This window comes from Euprymna scolopes, chromosome 46 (assembly GCF_053919585.1).
Source record: "Euprymna scolopes isolate OS-2025 chromosome 46, ASM5391958v1, whole genome shotgun sequence".
Taxonomy (NCBI): Eukaryota; Metazoa; Mollusca; class Cephalopoda; order Sepiida; family Sepiolidae; genus Euprymna; species Euprymna scolopes.
In genome coordinates, this window is record NC_136527.1 from 191,209,485 (window position 1) to 191,230,858 (window position 21,374).

Genomic DNA, 21,374 nt, shown 5'->3' on the forward strand with positions numbered 1-21,374 from the left:
ATACAATATTAATTATATATATATATAGATACAATATTAATTATATGTATAGATACAATATTAATTATATTTATAGATAGAATATTAATTATATATAGATACAATATTAATTATAAGTATAGATACAACATTAATTATATGTGTATATAAAATATTAATTATATGTATAGATACAATATTAATTATATGCGTAGATACAATATTAATTATATTTATAGATAGAATATTAATTATATATATATAGATACAATATTAATTATATGTATAGATAAAATATTAATGATATGTATAGATACAATATTAATTATATGTATAGATAAAATATTAATTATATGTATAGATACAATATTAATTATATGTGTAGATACAGTATTAATTATCTGTATAGATACAATATAAAATTGGAAAAAAGCATCTCCTTTTCTAGCACTCATCACCTTTAAAAAGGGAGTTAGTATGTTTTAAATTGTTAATACAGAAATCGAAAATTATAGTTTCAATTAATAAAAAAAATGTAATAACATCAAAGCCCACATTTTGCCTTTGAGGCAGATCCTCCATCGCTCCCTCTTATTGCTCTCAAATCAACACTAATCTTTGCACCCCAATTTATTCTACGTTGAAACACTGATCTTTTAGTTGACCAATATGGGTCACTTGAAGAACACCAAGTTAATGTATTTATCTATCCGTGTTGCATGTAGCCTTTCCATGTAGATCTAGTTCCACCGTTTCTTTTGTTTCTTTGCTTTATATTCTACATGTACCTCCGTTGCAACGTCTGACACCCCGAGGAGTACAATTAGCTGTAAATATAATAAGATTAATTCGATAAATGATCATAATTATGGATATCCTGCAACTGTAAACATTTCTTAATAAAATGTTATAAATGTGTACCAAGATACTTAATAAAGAACCCAAATTTGTATTAATCAAGTACATTGGTGTGTATCGATATTATATTTAATGATTTTGCACCCCAATTTATTCCACGTTGAAACACTGATCGTTTAGTTGACCAATATGAGTCACTTGAAGAACACCGTGTTGTATGTAGCCTTTCTATGTATGTTCCACCGTTTCTTTTGTTCCTTTGCTTTATATTCTTTTACATATTCAATATCATATCCATTCATTTTAATAGTTGCAACAGCAGATATGTTTTCTCACAGTACTTAAAAGATACAATTTCTTGTAAATGTTAGAGGGGAATTTATCACCAATCCTTGATTTATTTATGTAAAATAGAGAAAAACTTAAAGTAAGATACTCAACATATTCACCGATGTAGGGGTGCAGAAATACCGAGCATAGAAACCAAGTGCATAGTTACCTCTCTCAGATCATCCAGAGAAGAAAAACTCTGATAAAAAAACTGGGTGAGGGAAGCCTCCTCAGTCATGGACGACAACCTTCCTAAAGAGTGTAACTCAAACAAATTCTCAGTTTGCCAACCTAACTTGCTTTAGCAGTATATAGGTTCTGCTTATCGCCGGCTTTCACACTCTTTCTTTGTTTATTAGCCAGACACAGAGGTATAAAACCAGGATTCACCTGAGCCACCTTGTGCTTGGTTTTATTTCCTTACTAGGTCATTGAACACCATTCCCCTATTCCCTAGAAACTGAGCAAATTAAGTTTGCTCGCATGCCACTTTGCTCACTCGACTTATTTGGGCCAGTTTTGTTTGAGAGGTTGAGAGTATTTGATTGACAGCTTGTCTGGTTGCTGTTTCCAACTGACAGTACAGGAGCCCTAACTCTTTGGTAGCGCTTAGAGTGGCTGCTCTATCATCAGTTGTATAATCTCAGCATAGTTGTAGTGCCATGTCACGCATGAAAAAGGATCCTGCTCGTATCTTTGGTGGGCTTTCACAAGGCCACAACTTTCTAGACAGGACTCGGCTAATGGACCACTGTGTATACGTGGCATAAAAACTGGTCCACTTTGAACAACACTCTTCCCCAATCTGACATTAAACAAAAACATAATGAAATGTTAACCCAAGGAAATATCACAATAAAACCAGACAAACAAAACCAATTCGCCTTGAGACTCGCTTTCAGAAATATCCATGGGCTTAGAGGTAATCTAGATGATGTAGAGTCTTACCTAAACCCCCTGAATATCTTAGCATTAAGTGAAACAAATGTACACTCTTCAATCCCCTCTAATTACTTTAACGTGACAGGATACCTCCCACTTTGCCGCAAGGACTCGGATAGATATATGCACAGACTTGGAGTCTATATCCATAGCACCCTTCCTTTAACTAGAGAGAAAAATCTTGAATCGGATGACGAGGCTTTTATGTGCTTTCAACTAATATTTCATCACTGTGTTAGTTACTTATATTTTCTCTACCGTTTTTCCTGAAGTCAGGATTGTACCCTAATCGATCATGTCTCTGATAGTATATATGCAGCATTCCCCTACGATAGTAAAGCCCAAATACATGTGTTTGATGACTTTAATGTCCACCATAAAAATTGGGTTGGTTTCTCAGAGTTCACAGATGCAGCTGGATGCTCTACTTATAGCTTCTCTATAGCCCATTCCCTTACACAGTCAGTAATGTTCCCAACCTGCCTACCAGATCGGGAACCTCAGCAGGCTTCGCTTCTAGATCTATTTCTCACAACAGTACCTGAGAATTGTTTGACTAATGCTCACAGTCCACTTGGCAACACAGACCACATAGTGGTATCAGTTGAAATCACATTTAAATCCCAACCTCAAGGTAAGCAGCCATTGCTTAAAAGAGCAAGCTACTACAACAGGGCATTGAAGCACATGTTCCCACACGGAAGTATTATAGCAAGCCCCACTTACCCCCATGCTTCACTGCACATTTTGCAGCTGTCATTGCACAAAGACAGCATGCATTCCGCTGGTTTGTAGGTCATAAGTCAAATACAAATAGGCAAAAGTTTGTAGATGCTAGAAATCATTATAAGAGTTAAATAGCAACAGCCAAAAGAAAGCATATTGGAATAACCAGGGAACGCATTGACTCACAAAAGATAAGAACTCCTGATTTCTGGAAAATCTATAATAGTGTAGTGAATAAAGGGAAATCAGTAATTCCCCCACTGAGCAACCACCAGAAGGTTACATGCATGGCAATGGAGAAGGCGGAACTGCTTGCCCGGCGATTCGCCTCCAATTCCATCTTGGAGCTAACAAACAGCTCCCTCCAAAATCTCCCTATGCGGACTGAAGCCACATTAGATGATGTAAAAATCACGTCTTCTTATGTCCGTGATATCATAAAAAAACTGTGTGTTTACCTTATCTCATTCCTGCTATACTAATTAGGAAATGTTCAGCTGAGCTAGCCCTAATACTTTCCAAGCCCTACAATAAATATCTTGCCGAATCTTGCTTCCCTAATAGCTGGACGATGGCCTGTGTGATACCAGTGTACAAAAGTTCTGGTGAAAAAACAGACCTCTCAATTATTACCCCATTAGTCTCCTTCCACTCTTCGTTAAAATTTCTGGAAAATCTATAATCGTGTAGTGAATAAAGGGAAATCAGTAATTCCCTCACTGAGCAACAACCAGGAGGTTGCATGCACGATAATGGAGTAGGCGGAACTGCTTGCCCGGCGATTCACCTCCAATTCCACCTTGGAGCTAACAAACAGCTCCCTACCAAATCTCCCAGTGTACAAAAGTTCTGGTGAAAGAACAGACCTCTCAATTATCACCCCATTAGTGTCCTTCCACTCCTCACTAAAATATTAATCATGCAAAAGCAAGTCTTATCTCTGACAAACAGTATGGATTCAGACAATGTCGTTCTACTGGAGATATTTTAACAGTCATCTCTGAACGCATTTCCCATGTACTGGATAAGGCAAGTGAAGCCAGGAAAGTAGCCCTTGATATATCCAAAGCCTTTGACAAAGTCTGGCACAGAGGGCTGGTAATGAAAATCTAATCATATAGTCTAACCGGGCGTATACTAAATATAATTAGATCCTTCTTAGATAATAGAAGCATAAAGGAAGTCCTTAACGGATGTACATCCAAGCAGCATAACATGAATGTCGGAGTGCCCCAGGGGTTGATCCTTGGACCATTATTATTCCTGATATTCATAAACAACCTCTCTGATAATATTGTGTCCGAGATGGGTATATTTGCTGATGATACAACGCTATATAATATGCATGAAGGAAGAACATATGTACATAAATCTAAGTGAATGATAGAATCATTAAAAATGATCTCAAGACTATAGTTGAGTGGGGCCGCAAATTGATGGTAACATTTAATGCTAGTAAAACTAAGCTGCTCTCCTTTAACAATTATAAGACGCCTCTCCAACTTCCTATATCCATGACAAATAGCACCCTACCTAACAATTCTACCTTCAAACTCCCCAGCCTAACATTTGCGGGCAATATGAACTGGAGCAAATGAATAGAGGATATTGTAAAGGCTGCTGCAAAGAAGGTAGGTTCCCTCTATCGAGCTAGAAGACTACTCCTGTCTGAGAGTATCCTCCACATTTACAAAGCCACCATTCCCCCATGCATGGAGTATTGTTGCCACATCCGGGCTGGTGCATCTACCGTTCGTCTCTCCCTCTTAGATAAAGTCCAAAAAAGAATTGTCAATCTAATCCCACTTTATCAACTAAGCTCCAGTCCCTGTTCAATCTCTCAAACTGATGTGCCTAATGTCCTATACTCTACTTGTTTGCTCGGAATGGGATTACTATAAAAAGTTGAAATATGTAATCCACGCTTTTTAGTCGCTATTTATTTATCTTTAAGATCACATATACAAATATCAGGTGTCATCCGTGTAAGTAGACTTTTTAATCTACTGTTTTTCATCATTTCGTCGTTCATGCACCTCGTTATAATACATTACCATATTTTAGTACTTTCTTTTTTTACTTGTATTACAACCTGGATGTAAGGACTACTATTTTGAACTATTACAAACAGGGGAGTAGCGTCTCTTCACATGACATTTAAACTACTGGAAGCAGAAAACCGGGGGGGGGTCCAAAGTACAGATTATAAGATTATATATGACAAAAAACACATTACATTTAAACTACTGCATTTCCGTATAGTCATGGAAGCAGGAAAGAGGGAGGGGATTCCAAAGTCCAGATCTATGAGATTTGACGAATATAGTTATGGCTGTTGCATTCCCTTATGTATGGCAAAATACTCAGTGCATTTGATACTCAGTGTAAGTTTTGGAAACGTCTAGGATAACCCCACTCTTTAAGAGAAGTCTTTGTAATGTTCTCAAATTATTTCATATTGTATATTATAATTAATAAACTAAAATGTGTTTATTCCGACACTAAAAGACAGCTGAGGCATTAACATCTATATTAATTAAAAGTCTGTATTTACAAATAATTTTTATATTCAGATTAATTAGAGGTCAACAAATATATTTACCCAAACAAACCTTAGATCGAAGAATATGATAACTTGCTTGCAGTATTGCAACACGCAAAGCAAAAGCCATCTAAAATAATTTTAAAAAATAGATTTTTAAGTGTATCCAGTTCTTTGCATTTGTTGATGGTTTCCATTATATATAAACTTTCTAAATTTTGAATTTGTAATTACTACAGCAAATGTAAGTTAGAATAGTAATTTTAGGTAAAATCTTGAACCGTTATTATGAAGAATAATGTAATGTATCCAATACTTTTGCGTGTCACTATATATATATACATATATATATATATATATATGTGTGTATATATATATATGTGTGTGTATATATATATGTGTATATATATATATGTGTATATATATATGTGTGTGTATATGTATATGTATATATATACATATATATATATTTGTAATATAATAATATCAATATATTGTTATATATGATATATATATACCTTAATGTAATGATGAAAGTAAATTAAAATAAGTCCATCAAACAGTATTGCATATACATTTTGCCTTATTTATTTATTGTATGTGTTTATATATATTGTAATATATGTTTCTCTTCCTATTTTGATCTAAATCATAAAAAAGGCTAGATATGTATAGATACTGAATTTTTGTCAAGTTAGAAAATATCCGCTTATTTTTGTAATGTCTCTTGTATAATTTTTTTAGATTAAATTAATCTAGATATTGTGAGGTGAATCCAATAACATTGACAACAATAAAGAGACATAATAATAGTTGAATGCAAATATTAAAAATAATTAATTTCATTCAATTTTACAGATGTTCCTGATTGGACGCTATTATTAAATTTTAATGGATTGACATTTTCCTAAACATCATTATTACTACATTTGAAAGAGTACAACGACATTTGTTGAAGGATTAATTTTACTTGACAAAACTATTTGATGGATTTTGTGAAAACCATACATCTTAAAGATAATATGTTTTTGTTGATCAAAAGGTAATAAGAGATCAAATAGCAGAAAAGTGTGTTCTTCTTTAAGAAGACAATATTTTTTATAGCACCCAAAACTATAAAATTAAGAAACATTTTGTAGAAAGAAAAGTATGGGGCTTCTAGAAGCCAGTATTTTTACAGCACCCGAAACTAAAGCATTAAGAAAATTTTGTAGAAATATATGTATGTGGTTTTAAGAAGACAATATTTTTACAGCACCCAAAACTATAGCACTAAGAAAAATTTTGTAGAAAGAAGAGTAACACCTCAAATGCTAAATTCGCTAGGTTGACATATATATATATATATATATATATATATATATATATATATATATATATATATATATATATATTATAATTTGTCTAAATTGTTTTTAATTTACTAGGCTGCTTTATCTTACAGTCCCCGAAACTATAGCACTTAAAAATATGTAAAAAGTAACACATAAATTATCAATGCTTTGATATAGGAATTTTCAATGATCGGTCGAAATATATAAGACTGTGAGTAAATGTTTGATATCTTTTATTGAACAAATTAATAATAGAATTAAAATGAAGAAAGATAAAATCAATGTTCCTGTAATTTTTGTAGAACATTGCTCAAATCACTCTAGAAAAATGCGAGATTTATGTGAAGTGTGCAGATATAATTCTGTTGCCAAATATAATTGAGTAAAACATACAGAAAGTAAAAATTCTGGTAAAGTTTATTGTTCTAAAAAAGAAAAGCCAACATCTTGTTATAAATAAACGTAAATCACAAAAATGAGAACTCATACAATTCAAAATGTTGTGAAGTGTGTTAATACTGTGAAATCCACGTTAGTAAAACATGCAAATTCGCACTGGCAAACAGCTACATATTTATGAAGTATGCGGGTATTTTTTTCTGACAAATTAAATTTAGTGAAAAATATGAAAACTCACACGGGGGAAAAGCCATATATTTGTGAAGTGTGTGGATATTCTGTTTCCCGAAAGGCAGACTTAGTCAAACACGAGAGAACTCACACCGGGGAAAAGCCACATACATGTGAAGTGTGTGGATTTTCTTGTTCTCGAAAATCAAACTTAGTCAGACATAAGGTCACTCACACGGGGGAAAAGCCACATAGTTGTGAAGTGTGCGGATATTCTTTTTATGCAAGATCACACTTAGTGAAACATATTAGAACTCACACTGGGGAAAAGCCATATTCTTGTGAAGTGTGTGGATATTCCTGTTCTCAAGAATCAAGTTTAGTAAAACATATGAGAACTCACACTGGGGAAAAGCCACATTCTTGTGAAGTGTGTGGATATTCTTGTTCTGAAAAATCAAGTTTAGTAAAACATATGAGAACTCACACCGGGGAAAAGCCACATACATGTGAAGTGTGTGGATATTCTTGTGCTCAAAAATCTAACATAGTCAGACATAAGGTCACTCACACGGGGGAAAAGCCACATACTTGTGAAGTGTGTGGATATTCTTGTTCTCGAAAATCACACTTAGTCCGCCATAAGAGAACTCACACTAGGGAAAAGAATCTGTGCGAAATTTAAAAGAAATTGTAAAAATATCAGAAGCATAGTGAAGGAACTGGAAGGCAAAATACCAGCCATTGCCCAAAGAATTAAACATCGTATGGCAAAGATTCATGCAAAGACACAGAATAAGCTTTTTGCAAACAATCCCAGAACTTTCTACAGGAATCTAATAAGAGAGGAAATTAAAATCCAAGATCCCCCATGTAAACAGGAATTAGACGATTACTGGAGACCCTTATTTGAAAAAGAGGAAGTACATAACGAAGAGGCCCAGTGGATCGGGGATATTATCAATGCAAACAAAAATAAGAGAGAAATGCCAGAGCCAGAAATAACGCCAGATAAAATAAGATCAAAGCTGGCACGAGCTTCAAATTATAAGAAACCTGGCATCGACAACATATCTAACTGGTTAAAACAGCTAACAGCATTGCATGATCATTATAGCAGATGTTTCACCAGAATGTTGAAAGCTTATGAAGCGACACCATCATGGCTATTAAAAGGCGATACAACTTAATAGTTAAAAGCACAGAAACCAAAAACCCTAGCAAATATCGCCCAATATGCTGCCTAACCACGACTTACAAGCTGTTCACTGGATTAATAGCTGACAGCATATATGACCATCTTTCATCCGGTGATTATCTTGAGGAGGAACAAACAGGATGTAAGAAAAACTGGCTGGGCACCAAAGATCAATTGCTCATTAATAAGACCATTTTGGAAGATTGCAGGAAAAGAAAAATAAATCTAAATATGGCATGGATAGATTATCAGGAAGCATTTGATAGTGTACCCCATTCGTGGATACTAAAATGCCTTGAATTATATAAAATCCACCCGACCATACGAGAAATGTTAGCTGCCCAAATGAAGGAGTGGCAAACATCCATTACCTTAAACCATAACGGGGGAAGGATATCCATCCCAAATATAAGAATAAAAAAAGGAATCTTCCAAGGAGACAATTTATCTCCTCTACTATTTTGCTTGGCAATTGATCCTCTAAGTAAGCTTCTAAAGAACTGCCAAGGTGCTTATAATCTAAGCTGCAGCCGCCAAAGAGAATCCTCCAAATTAATAAACCATTTATTTTTCATGGATGATCTTAAGCTGTATGCTAGCTCGGATAAGGATTTAGATCATCTACTGAAAATTTTCCACGCTTTTTCTAATGACATCAAAATGAAGCTCGGGCTGGATAAGTGTGCTATGTGTACTCTGTAAGCTGGCAAGAAGATATCTACTGAAAATATACAGCACGATGAAAATAGTGTAATCAGAGAACTGGATGACCAGGAAACATACAAATACCTCGGCATTGATGAAAATGAGTCTATCCAGCATTCAAAGATGAGAGAGAAACTAAGCCAAGAATATCTACGCCGGGTAAGAAAAATCTGCAAAACTGAGATAAAAAAAAGAACAAAGTTACGGCAATTAACTAACTTGCCATGCCAGTACTAACATATAGTTTTGGCATTATTGACTGGCCTCAGAAAGACATAAATTGGCTTGACACAAAGACAAGGAAAATGTTAACCTTGTACCGAGTTATTTATCGAAACCAGTGCATGCCTCGTTTGCACCTACCCAGGCGAGAAGGAGGTATGGGACTCTCGGAAGTCAATCATAAACACAGAGCCACAATCGTCAGCATAGGTCAGTACATAATAAGTTCCTGTAACCCCAAGCTTATGAAAATTAAAGACCATTATCAGAATCGAGCAAGTAGTACAACATCTATAACACAACTTGCCACTCATTTTGGAAAAGATTGCCTTACAAATGATACTGAGAACCCAAACAAGCCTGCCACTGACATAGCCCAGAAAAGTCGGAAAAATACACTAGCCACTTCCATAGTGTTAAAACAGAAGAATGGACCAACCATAAACGGGCAAAATACCTACCGACTGAACTATCCCAATATAATAGAATCAAGTGTTAGCCCCAGGAAGGAGCCCCTTGATCTCTTCAAACGAACAAAAGTAAAATAAAATAAAAAAGGGAAAAGCCATATTCTTGTGATGTATGTACATATTCCTGTTGTAGAAAATCATCTTTAGTGAGACATGAGGCGTCATACTTGCGAAAAGCCATATTCTTGTGAAGTGTGTGAATTTTCTTGTTCTGCAAAATATTCTTTAGTTAGACATATACGAACGCACACTGAACGGAGTTTGCAAATACCTTCACTGGAAGATATGTAAGAAACTCAACATTCAGTGTAGTAAAAACTCCTGGGAACATATACCCGAACGAACAGTTGGGAATGACAACTACACTATTCACTATGACTACATAATCCCTACTGCTACATATCTTGAAAATGCAGCTGTTAAACCAGATATAGTGATCTGGGACAGAGCAAACAAAAAAGCGACCGTAATAGAGGTCAGTGTACCCAATGATACAGGGCTTAACAGAGTTGAGAGGGAAAAGATTACAAAGTATCAAGGACTTATGTATGATATGAAACGAAATTTGAAATTAAAAGACGTTTCAATTATACCAGTCATCATAGGAGCAACTGGGCTTATGAAAAAGAACTTTAAAAAGTATATAGCAAGCATACCCGGTGAACCAAGTGCAAGTGAAATACAAACGATTGCACTGAAAGGGACGGATAGAATCCTGAAAAGATCTCTTGGTTGGACTCACTAAAATAGGGGTAAATGTAAGACATCTGGTTGGATGTCCCATCCCCTAGAAGAAAAAGTTTAAGAAAAATGAAAAAAAAAGAGAAAGAGAGAACTTGAATGCCTACTAGACACTGTCCTCGAGTGTCTAAGGTCTCTCTGTACAGGGGTTTGTCAGAACAATCTGGCATGAGGATACTTTTTCCATAGAAGTAAACCCTGACCAAATATTCAAAATCACATAGGACTCGGAGCCCAAATAAGATCTCCTCAGTACGGCTAACCCGCATTTGCTTTTTTGAGGAATGGTGTACCTTCTCTAAGTGATATTACCTCAAGTAATAGCACGAAGCTGGATACTCCACCAGACTAGATAAATTCTTGTCCTGGAATCTAGTAAGACCAAGAGACCAACATGAAAGATATACTACAATGTATAAAAACGGTTAATTGAAGAGAGGAAAATTATGTTCTCAATTTCTTTACTAACTTAGTGCTTGAGAGATAAAGAACTTAAATGGAACATTCGACTATCTATGTATCTCATATAGAGTTCAAGTGTTAGCCACAGGTTGTGGGCCCTTGACTTCTGAGAACTTCGACTAAAGTAAAATAAAACAAAAAAGAGAAAAGCCACATTCGTGTGAAGTCTGTGGATTTTTTTGTTCTGAAAAACTAAGATAGGGATACATATGAGAATACACACTGGGGAAAAGCCATATTCTTGTAAAGTGTGTGGATATCTTTCTTCTGAAAAACAAAACTTAGTAAGACATATGAGAACTCACACTTGAAAGAACTGCACTCATTATCGATGTCACAGTCCAAAATGATTTCAGCCTTAACAGAGCTGAAGGTGAAAAGATAAAATATCAGGACCTAAAAAATGATCTAAAAACGACATGGTTTCTGAAAGAAATAAACATTATACCGGTTGTGATAGGAGCAACTGGCTTAATAAAAAAGAATCTTCATAAATACTAAGAAGCAATTTAAGGAAGACCAAGCTGTAATGAAATACAGATAGCAGCCATAAAGGGAACAGTATCTATTCTTAAAACAGCCCTCGGATATAAATTTAAATCATAACGGAATCAAGTGTTAGCTTCAGGAAGGAACCCCTTGATCTCTTAAAACTTGCTGAAGTAAAATACAAAAAAAAAGCGAGTGAAAAATTCTGGAGGTTACTCTATGGGTACAGTAAAGTACATAAAGAAAAGAATTAGATAAATACAATCAAAGAGGATAACAAGGAGAAAGAAAAGATGGCATCTCTAAAAATTACCAAGGAAGCTGTCTGCAGGAAGGTAGCGCAAGCAGTAATTTCAAGACTCCAGGAATAGACCAACTACCTAATTACTGGTTTTAAAAAACTGACCGCACTCTATCATCACTATTCTAAGGCATTCAATAGAATAATCAGTGGAGATGGAGAGCCGCATGTGTCGCTTACTGTAGGCAGTACATCACTTATTCCTAAAAATGAGGACACCCACATGGCTAGCAAATATTTACCAATCTGCTGCCTCACAACAACCTACAAGCTCCTTACAGGGATAATCCCTAATGCAACATACCACCATCTGATTGCTGGTGATTACCTTGAAAGTGAGCAGAGGGGGTGTACGAGAAAAACCTTGGCACAAAAGATCAACTCCTTGTAAACAGAACAATATTAGAAGAAAGCAGAAGACAAAGAAATCTTTCAATGGTCTGGATTCATTACAAAATGTCCTTTGACTGTATACTTCATTCCTGGATCCTTCCCTGTTTGGAGCTGTACGATGTGCACACTGATATTAAATCATTCCTTTAAAAACAAATGGCCAGATGGTGCACATCAATTACGCTTCAGCACACAGAAGGAAGGATACAGATCTTTTTTTTATTTATAGTCATGCCTCGGAAGTAAAGTGAAAAGCACATCTTATTTTTCTTTTACTAATATTATTTTTTCCTTGTACACATTTTTGTGAATTATTCCATGGATTTCTGCCTTTGGATTATTATGGACCATCTTCTTCTAATTACGGGATTTCCTTGGATTTTACTTGTACAAATGGAAATTCGTTTAACTTTCTTGAAGTTTTACATTTGGATTTTACCGTCACTGGATTTTTTATCTTCCACCAGACTATCCATTCATGTGTAATCACCTTTTTCTTTACCATATTCCCTCTGCTTAACTTATTTTGTTTTCAAGTAAGATATTTGACTTACTTGTTGTTTCATCAAAGATTTCTGCATGCAAAATCCGATCCCGCATTTTGCTAATTCCTACCCTCTGATGAGAAGGAGAATATTTCTTCGAAACTCCGCGGATTAAGGACTGTCCATTTATCTAGTGTTTCCTTTTCAGATTAAATATGTTTTTAACTCATTTAAAAGTGTTTTTTAACATATTTTATTAACTGTTTATATATATATATATATATATATATATATATATATATATATATATATATATAATGGGCGGAAGTCTCTCGGAAGCTCTTTCAGCTATCATCTCATTAGGAGAAAATCGATAACGTAAAAATAAAGTAAAGAGTTCTGATGGGGAACTATTGAATGTGCCACAAATACGGGGACACTAAAATAAAGTTTATTAACGTTTAAAAAACGATTAAAATATTAGCACAACGAGGGGGGGAGGGGAGAAAAGATTCACAGTTCCCCAAAGAGAAACAATGCATTAGATGTTTCTTTCTGCCGGCACAAAGAAGCTTTCCGCACCGCAATAGAGACGGACTCCAAAATCTTTAAATGGTTTCTGGAGTCCGCTTTATATAGCACCTCGAACCATTCTATTTTATATCTATCAGCACAGCACGGGTTGTCAACCAAATACTGGCCAATAGCAAAGCCCAAGGCTGCAGAAGGATGGAGACTACCAGAGCCCATCCTCCCTTGTCAGATCTTCGATGGAACATGCTGGTTTATACGAGTCAAATTGCATTGCATCTTTTGATTAAAATATTGGCACAACGAGGTGGAAAATTGGAGAAAAGATTCGCAGTTCCCCAAAGAGAAACACTGCGTTAGATCTTTCTTTCTGCCGGCACAAAGGTTGTCACACTGCAATAGAGATAGACTCCAAAATCTTTAAATGGTTTCTAGAGTCTGCTCTATGTAGCACCTCAAACTATTCTATTTTATTTCTATCGGCACAGCACGGGTTGTCAACCAAATGCTGGCCAATAGCAGAGTTCAAAGCTGCAGAAGGAGGGAGACTACCAGACACCATCCTCCCTTGTCTGATCTTCGATAGAACATGCTGGTTTATACGAGTCAAAAGATGCAATGCAATTTGACTAGTCTCCCTCCTTCTGCAGCCTTGGACTCTGCTATTGGCCAGCTTTTGGTTGACAACCCTTGCTGTGCCGATAGATATAAAATAGGATATACAATAGAATGGTTCGAGGTGCTACATAAACAAACGCCTTCTAGTAATCAATGAACCAAAAACACCAAACGGCCTGAATTACCTCCCTTTGACCATTATAGGATACCAATCGACCCAATTTCAAAATTAACTAACAATACTTAACAATATAATTGGATTATGTCCCTTCATTTTATCCTACTTAACGATATGAAAACATTTTCAAGTAGAATAACAATGAATCTTAACACATTAAATAACAATAAATATATTAGAATACTTCACCTGTAATATTATACAAGGATTTTTGTATATATCTTTAATACACCCATTGTATTTACACTCGTATTCAATTAAACTTTGAAATTAAAAGGGTCTTAAATCCGAGCACAAATACAACGATAATCTATAAACATTACCTGCCACTAATACGAAACTAAAACTAACCGTAACATTTTTACAAGGCTGTTACAGCCATAATATCGAAACAAAAATTTTTTTAAAGTAAGTATTGGGTAACAAAGAAATAACAATTTAGGAACCCAACGAATGGGATATATATTAAATTTTTTTTTAAAATGGCTTAGGGCTCTCTGTAACAACTTGTCATCACTCTGCTCTTTAATCAGGATTCGAAAATTAGGCGATATATTAATATTTAAATGGGATTTTCCGTAACCACAACAAAGGTAGATGTTTCTCGCATGCCTTTCTAGCTAGGGATTTCCCCTTCCTTCCTTTTCTTCAAAAGTGTGCTTATCCATAAAGTCTGAAGAAATGCTAGTTTTTGAAAATTTTCAAACGATATAATGCTTGAAATTGTCGAACTGGACATGGAAACAATTGTAACGTAAATTGAAATACACTTTTTGTTGCCAACAACACCTTGTTTTGAAGTCTTGTTTTTGCTTACACAGTATATTAATGATCAATTATAAAATTTGATAATTTTGTAGCTTATTCTTTAAGTCAACCATTTTTGGCTTAAAACTCATTGGTATATGAAAATTTACTGAATTTCACGAACTCAGTATAATTACATATATATATTAAATAAAATAATTAGCGTTTAAGAAAATTACACGAAGAGCGGAAGGTTGTTAAGTATCGATTTGTGTTCTGTTATATATATTTTTTTCTTCGCATATTCACATCTGCGAGTCGGGACATTTTCCAACATTGCGTTACTTCTCTATCAAAGGAAGAGGTAATACATGGGAGGGCGTAAAACATGAGAAGTAAAGCCAGAATGGTGATAACGCGACACGTTTGAAATGCGCAAACAAACTAGAAACAGGTACTGACTGCACTTTCATCGTAAGTCGCTTGATGTTATTTGTATGGAACCATTAGATTTAAGTCTGGAATTATAAGTTAAGGTCATCGTAAAGTTAACGGAATCGAATCTGATAAAAATAAGTCGCAATTTTCATAATGAAATGATGTGATTATTGTTTTGTTTCTTGTTGGTTCAAATCTAGTTTTTGTTATTTGATTGACTTCGCTATTTGTTCAATTCCTTCCTTTTTGAATTGTTTTTGTGAAATATTCAGTTTTGCATTTTTTTATATTTTGATTATTTGGATTACTGTTCTCATCTTGGATGTAAACAGTAGTTCGACTAATCCAAATCATAATGAAATGTTCAATCTTTTACACGAGGAACAAAATAATGATTACACCGTTTTACGATGAACATAAGTTCTTTGTTCTAAAGCAGTTGATTTTTTAGGCCGTCGGCCCAGAGTGAAAATTCTTAATTTTAATGAGATGTAAAAGGGGTGGGCATGATTTTTGGATATAATATGTATAAAATCATAAGAAACATGGAAAAAAATTTCACAAGCAAGATTATGGTGCATTAATAAATAATTTTAATTTTAATGCACAAAAAAATGCTAACTGTTAAGTTGCCTTCGTACAAAAAAGTAGCCATTCAGAATACTTCTTTTATTTACTCCTTACAATCTACCAATCACAATCATCGTAGTGCGAGTTAAAAATTCAATATGGCTGCCTCCAGTGAAGAAGAAATGTTTGTAAACAAAGACAAAAAAAGAGTGCGTTATGTGCATATTTCCAACTAAAACATTGAATGTTAGATCTTTTTCAGTGAAGACATGGACGCGCTTTTTAGAATATGTTAAAAAATGGAAAGGTTTACATGGACCACAAGCAGAAATTGCGAAAAACTTTGACTTAAGCTGTGATTCAACTGAAATACCACCTCGTGTTGGATTTCACCAAACTTGTTATGCACGTTTCACGGATTATCAGAAAATTGAAAGAATTCAGAAAAAAACTAGAAAAGAATACTGATAACGTTTTCGAAGGTAAGTTTAAGCTTTTAATAATTTTTATTTTTATTGATACGTATTTGGAAAGAGACAATTTTTCTTATACTCCCTCTATTCACTTGGGCAAGTACGTGTGAACTGAACAGCATGAAAAATTTTATGGTAGGAAAAAATGGATTTAGAGTAACATTTCGTATATAAATTTAATGGAAAATCATCCTCCATTTCCTGGAGACTATTGTTAATTTTTTTTTACCATTAACCCTAAGTCTGAGTGCCAAGATTGTAATTTACCCCCTCCTCTCCCAATAAAAAAACGCACAGAATTTATCTTCACTAGAAAAAAGGTCAACACCTCTAAATTCTAAAATATATTTATTCAATTTAATTGATTTTTAATTTTTTTTTTTTTTTTTTTTTTTGTAAACTTCTAAGTTGTACAATCTTTTTTCTTCTCGGGGGAGGGAGCGATTTAAATGAGGGTGTTAATCTACATTAATATCTTTTCAAACAATTGAATATGTACATAAAAGTTGGCATCTGTTTTAGAAAATTTCACTTGTAAAGAAAACAAAAAAAAAACTAGAGTTTATTTCTATTTACTTGCCTCCCCCACGAGAACATAGATACAAAACAGGGTTTTATTGTGGGTAAAATTTAGTTCACCAAAAATGTATTCTGATTGGAACAAAAATTACAATTGCCTCAGTTTAGAAAGATTTCTCCTTCACAAATCTGAAACAAAAGATAACCTGTATTATCAGAATAAAGGGTACACTTTGCTCTTAGCCAAATGCTGTTACTATTTAACAGTTTTCATAATTTCAATAATTTTAGCTATTGGTTTTAATCTGGAAATGTTTCATTTCTTTTATGATTCTAAATATAGATACAACTGTCTATGGTACCATTTCTTGATTCTAGCACTTCCACAATCAGTCACTTGACAATCTATTCCATTAACCTTTATCCTCGTGTGGCTTTTAGCCTTGATAAGTGGTAACTCACTAGTAAAATAAAGTGCATTGCATATTGAATTTACCTACCAATTCCAATGATAAATATATTGCATGATTTTGTAAACATCCCTTGGTCCGATTAATAATGAGTCACCAGACGATTTAATTGTAGAATGTAAATTAATAACATACAATTTTTTCACAGAAGTTTTATCAGCACTATACAAAAAAAATCTTAAATTTTTAATGAAATGTTTTGGATTTATGAAATAATGATTGGATATTTTTAATTTGAACTTTTCCATATACTTTGTTATTTCAAATGCATATTAAACTCCTAAATATATTTATTTTTACAGGGTCCCCATCTCAAGAAAACATTGATGCGACTACTGCCGAAAATGATGATCCACCAGCTAAAAAAAGACGGGTTCTTCGTTCCAATTTTGATCGACCATCTTTGCCAGCTAGATCAGAGCATATTTTACCAGATGTTTGCATACTATGCCAAAAAGTAAAAACTATAGTGTGCAAAGGATCTGGCAAAAGAAACAGGGAAAAACTTGTCAGATGTTCGACAATAGAAGCTGCTAATTTAAAACGAGCAGCAGAAGAAAATGAAAATGAATCACTCCTCATGCAAATAAGGAATAAAGATTGTGTAGCAATCGAAGTGAAATATCATAACTCATCAAAATCTACCATAGGTTATTTACCCGTAATTGATGTTAGCCCCACAGAAATGGATACAGTCCTTACAATTCTAAAAAAAAGCATTGACATTGCAGATCAACTCAAGTTAGAGTCTCTTGTTATTGTAATGGATCAAGCAATCTATTCAAAGGCACAATTAATTAGATGGAGAAATCCATATTTCATGAAGAGATTGGTGATTCGACTTGGTGCTTTTCATACAGCAATGTCCTTTCTTGGGTGTTTGGGAAAGCGTTTTCGTGATGCCGGGCTTCAAGATATTCTAATAGAATCAGAAGTTGTTGCTGTAGGCTCAATAAATGGAGTTTTCACAGGTAGACACTATAACAGAGCAGTTAGAGCCCATAAATTAGTGGCCGAAGCAATGCAGCATATGCGTTTGACAACCTATTTAAACAGCATTCCTGAAGAAAAGGCAGAAAAAGTGAAGCATTTAATGACATCCTTGTCACAATCATTCCCAGGACCTCAGTATGAAGAAATTCTGAAGGGAGAACATTTTCAAAGTTTTCTATCATCCTATGAAGAATTTATACAGGTTGGCAACAAAAAGCAAACTTTTGCATTCTGGAGTTCTTATATTGACATTGTAGAAATTCTTTTACTTTTCCTTAGAGGTATTCGAGAGTCAAACTGGGAACTTCACTTGGCAAGTGTTAGACAGATGTTACCTTGGGTGTTTGCATATGACCATGTAAATTATAGCAGATACCTTCCAGTTTACTGGTTGGAGATGTCTAATCTCGCTAATACTCATCCAGTGATATATACACAATGCATTGGAGGAGATTTTGCTGTTCAAAGAAGCTCAAATGCCTTTGCTAAAATTCCTTGTGACCAAACCATCGAACAAACTGCTAATCGTGATTCAAAAACAAAAGGTGGTATGACAGGCTTCAGCACAAACAAGAGAGCCGTCAACAGGTGGATATGGTCCCATCATGCGAGAGGGTCTATTACCCATGAATGTGAAACTATGGCTGGCAAAGGAGAACGAAGTGGAACACGATCAGATCTTTTACATAGTCGGATGAAACATGATAAGCTTGCTATTGGAAAGATAATAGACACAGTAAACAGTATGTTTAATCCATTTGAGTATGAACCAGCTGAGTTGATCCATATTGCATCAGGATTAGTTGCGACACAAGATGTTCAAAATGATCTGCAATTTGCTAAGGCAAGGGGCGAATCAGAATTTAAAAATTTCTGTGGGCAGCGTCTACAAACGGGAGAAGTTGATTTTTTTGCCCCGATGAAAAGAATGAATTTAAAAACATTCTCCAGTATGTCTAAAAAATCAAATCATCATGTCCACGGAAAGGATATCACTTTGGAAGCAGATAGAAATCTCCTAGCAAGATTGGTTGTGATTGGTAGAATCCGGAACATTAATCTTCAAGAATTACTGTCATATTCCTTAGGTCCATTACCATTGTCCCTTGCAAATTCACATGGATCGTTGGTTAAAACTAATAAAGCAAACTTACTTCATGCTTTAGAAAGCCATGCTAACAATCCTATTGTTGAGAACCCTATAGTAGGTGGCATATATATAGTGGATGGTATGTCGCTGATACACCAATTAAATTTGAACAAATTACAAGGAGAGAAAACATTTCTTAATCTTGCTCTTGTTATTTTGAAAAGTTTAGTGAACAGGGCAAAATCGAATCATTCTAAAGAAATTCATTTTCTTACTGATACATACCAGCAGATCTCTATAAAAAATATCGAGAGGGATAAAAGAGCTGCTACTAGCTCTCAGATAAGAATCCATGGTCAGCTCCTTCCTCAGCAATGGAAGAAATTTCTTTCAAATGGAGAGAATAAAAAGTCCTTAATAGAATTCTTGGATGAAACATGGTCTAATGTTTCAACATCAGAGCTTAGAGGAGTGAAGGTATTCTTGGCGCATAACAAGAAATGTCATTCCTTCTCACCTGGAAAAGAGGCAAGTGATATTGTCATCCGGTTAGAAGAGACAAAACTTTGTAGCTCACAAGAAGAAGCTGATACACGGATTTATTTGCATGCTTCTTTTGCAGCCAACACTAGTACGGATGTAATCATTATGAGTCCTGATACCGATGTGTTTGTAATTGGAGTTTCTTTACAAAATCTTATTCCCGCACATTTATACTTCCACACAGGAAGAGGAACAAATTTGCGAACAATAGACATCAAGATGATAAAAGACAACATTGGAGAGTCTGTCAGTCAAGCCTTGATTGGTCTACATCGTTTTACAGGATGTGATAGTGTCAGTTCATTTTACGGAAAGGGCAAAAAGAAAGCACTTAGTTTATTACTGAGAGAGAATGAGTTTTGTTACGCATTCAGTGATCTTGGTAATGAATTTTATGTGAAACCAGACACAGCAAAATCATTGGAAATGTTTGTTTGCAGGTTGTATGGCCAACAAAATGTCACAAGTGTTAATGAAGCCAGATACAACATGTTTAGATTCCAAAGAAAATTGGAAATCACAATGCCTCCAAATCAAGATGCCCTGAGTGAACACATCAAGCGAGCTAACTATCAAGCAGGTACGTTTTATAAATATTTAATTTCCAATTATATGTAAAAATTAAATATATGGAGTTTCATTGTTATTTGCTTATTAGAAAGGATGAAAATTATTCAATATTAATGTTAATTTCTTTCTTTTTTCAGGTGTCTATAAAAGGAGCCTCCATGCAAATCCTGATATACCATCCCCTGATTGTCATGGATGGAAGATAGAAAATGGAGATTTAGTAATCCATTGGATGAATCTTCTTCCTGCTCCAGACAGTTTAATGGATTTAATTAACTGCTCTGCCAAATGTAAAAAAAGTCATTGTAAAGACGTTAACATTTGTACATGTCTCCAAAACAGGGTCCCATGCACAGATATGTGCAAGTGTGCAAGAGATTCTTGTTATAAAATTAGTAAAAACATTGGACATGATGATGATGACACTGATGATGGTGATGACGACGACGATGATGATGAAGTGGCATAAGCAGTGATCAGTTTTAAATAAAAGCATATATGATCTTATTTACTAACATGTTGTTTGTTTAACTTTCATTAAAAATGCCTTTTTGTCCTTTAAATCTGTGTTATTATTCATAGATTCAAATAAATACTTTTTAATGAAAATTGACAAACATTGTATATTTTACCAAGTTGATGTGTATAAAAAATGACACAAAATCGCAGCTCTACCTCAGGTTTAAACGACCTTGTTACATACAAAATATAGCAATAGATTTGTATGACTAATAATATTGGTAGACTATAGGTGTCTCTACATGAGAAATATCAAAATGTAAATCTATTTCTTTAGTTATCCACAGAAAAGATTGAAGTTGTTTCAAATAAGATGTTTGAAAAAAGCTTTTTTAGAAAAATATTCCCTATTTTGAAGCATAGTAAAT

At 34.5% G+C, this 21,374-nt stretch overlaps 2 protein-coding genes across 2 annotated transcripts in view; both read left to right on the plus strand.

The window, feature by feature from the left end:
- Window positions 1-15,717: 15,717 nt before the first annotated feature.
- Window positions 15,718-19,188, plus strand: LOC145270304 (uncharacterized; the record flags this gene model as incomplete). The annotated part of the gene is made up of 2 exons (XM_080125950.1): window positions 15,718-16,311; window positions 17,594-19,188. Coding segments are annotated over exons 1-2 (1,674 nt in total), but the record flags the coding sequence as incomplete, so codon positions are not given.
- Window positions 19,149-21,374, plus strand: part of LOC145270793 (uncharacterized) — a 2,295-nt gene continuing 69 nt past the window's right edge. The window contains exons 1-2 of the mRNA XM_080126386.1: window positions 19,149-20,497; window positions 20,625-21,374. The exon at window positions 20,625-21,374 is cut by the window's right edge and continues 69 nt beyond it. Coding sequence (XP_079982512.1) covers window positions 19,204-20,497; window positions 20,625-20,956 — 1,626 coding nt within the window. The 5' untranslated portion in view covers window positions 19,149-19,203 and the 3' untranslated portion in view covers window positions 20,957-21,374. The remainder of the gene's footprint in view (window positions 20,498-20,624) is intronic.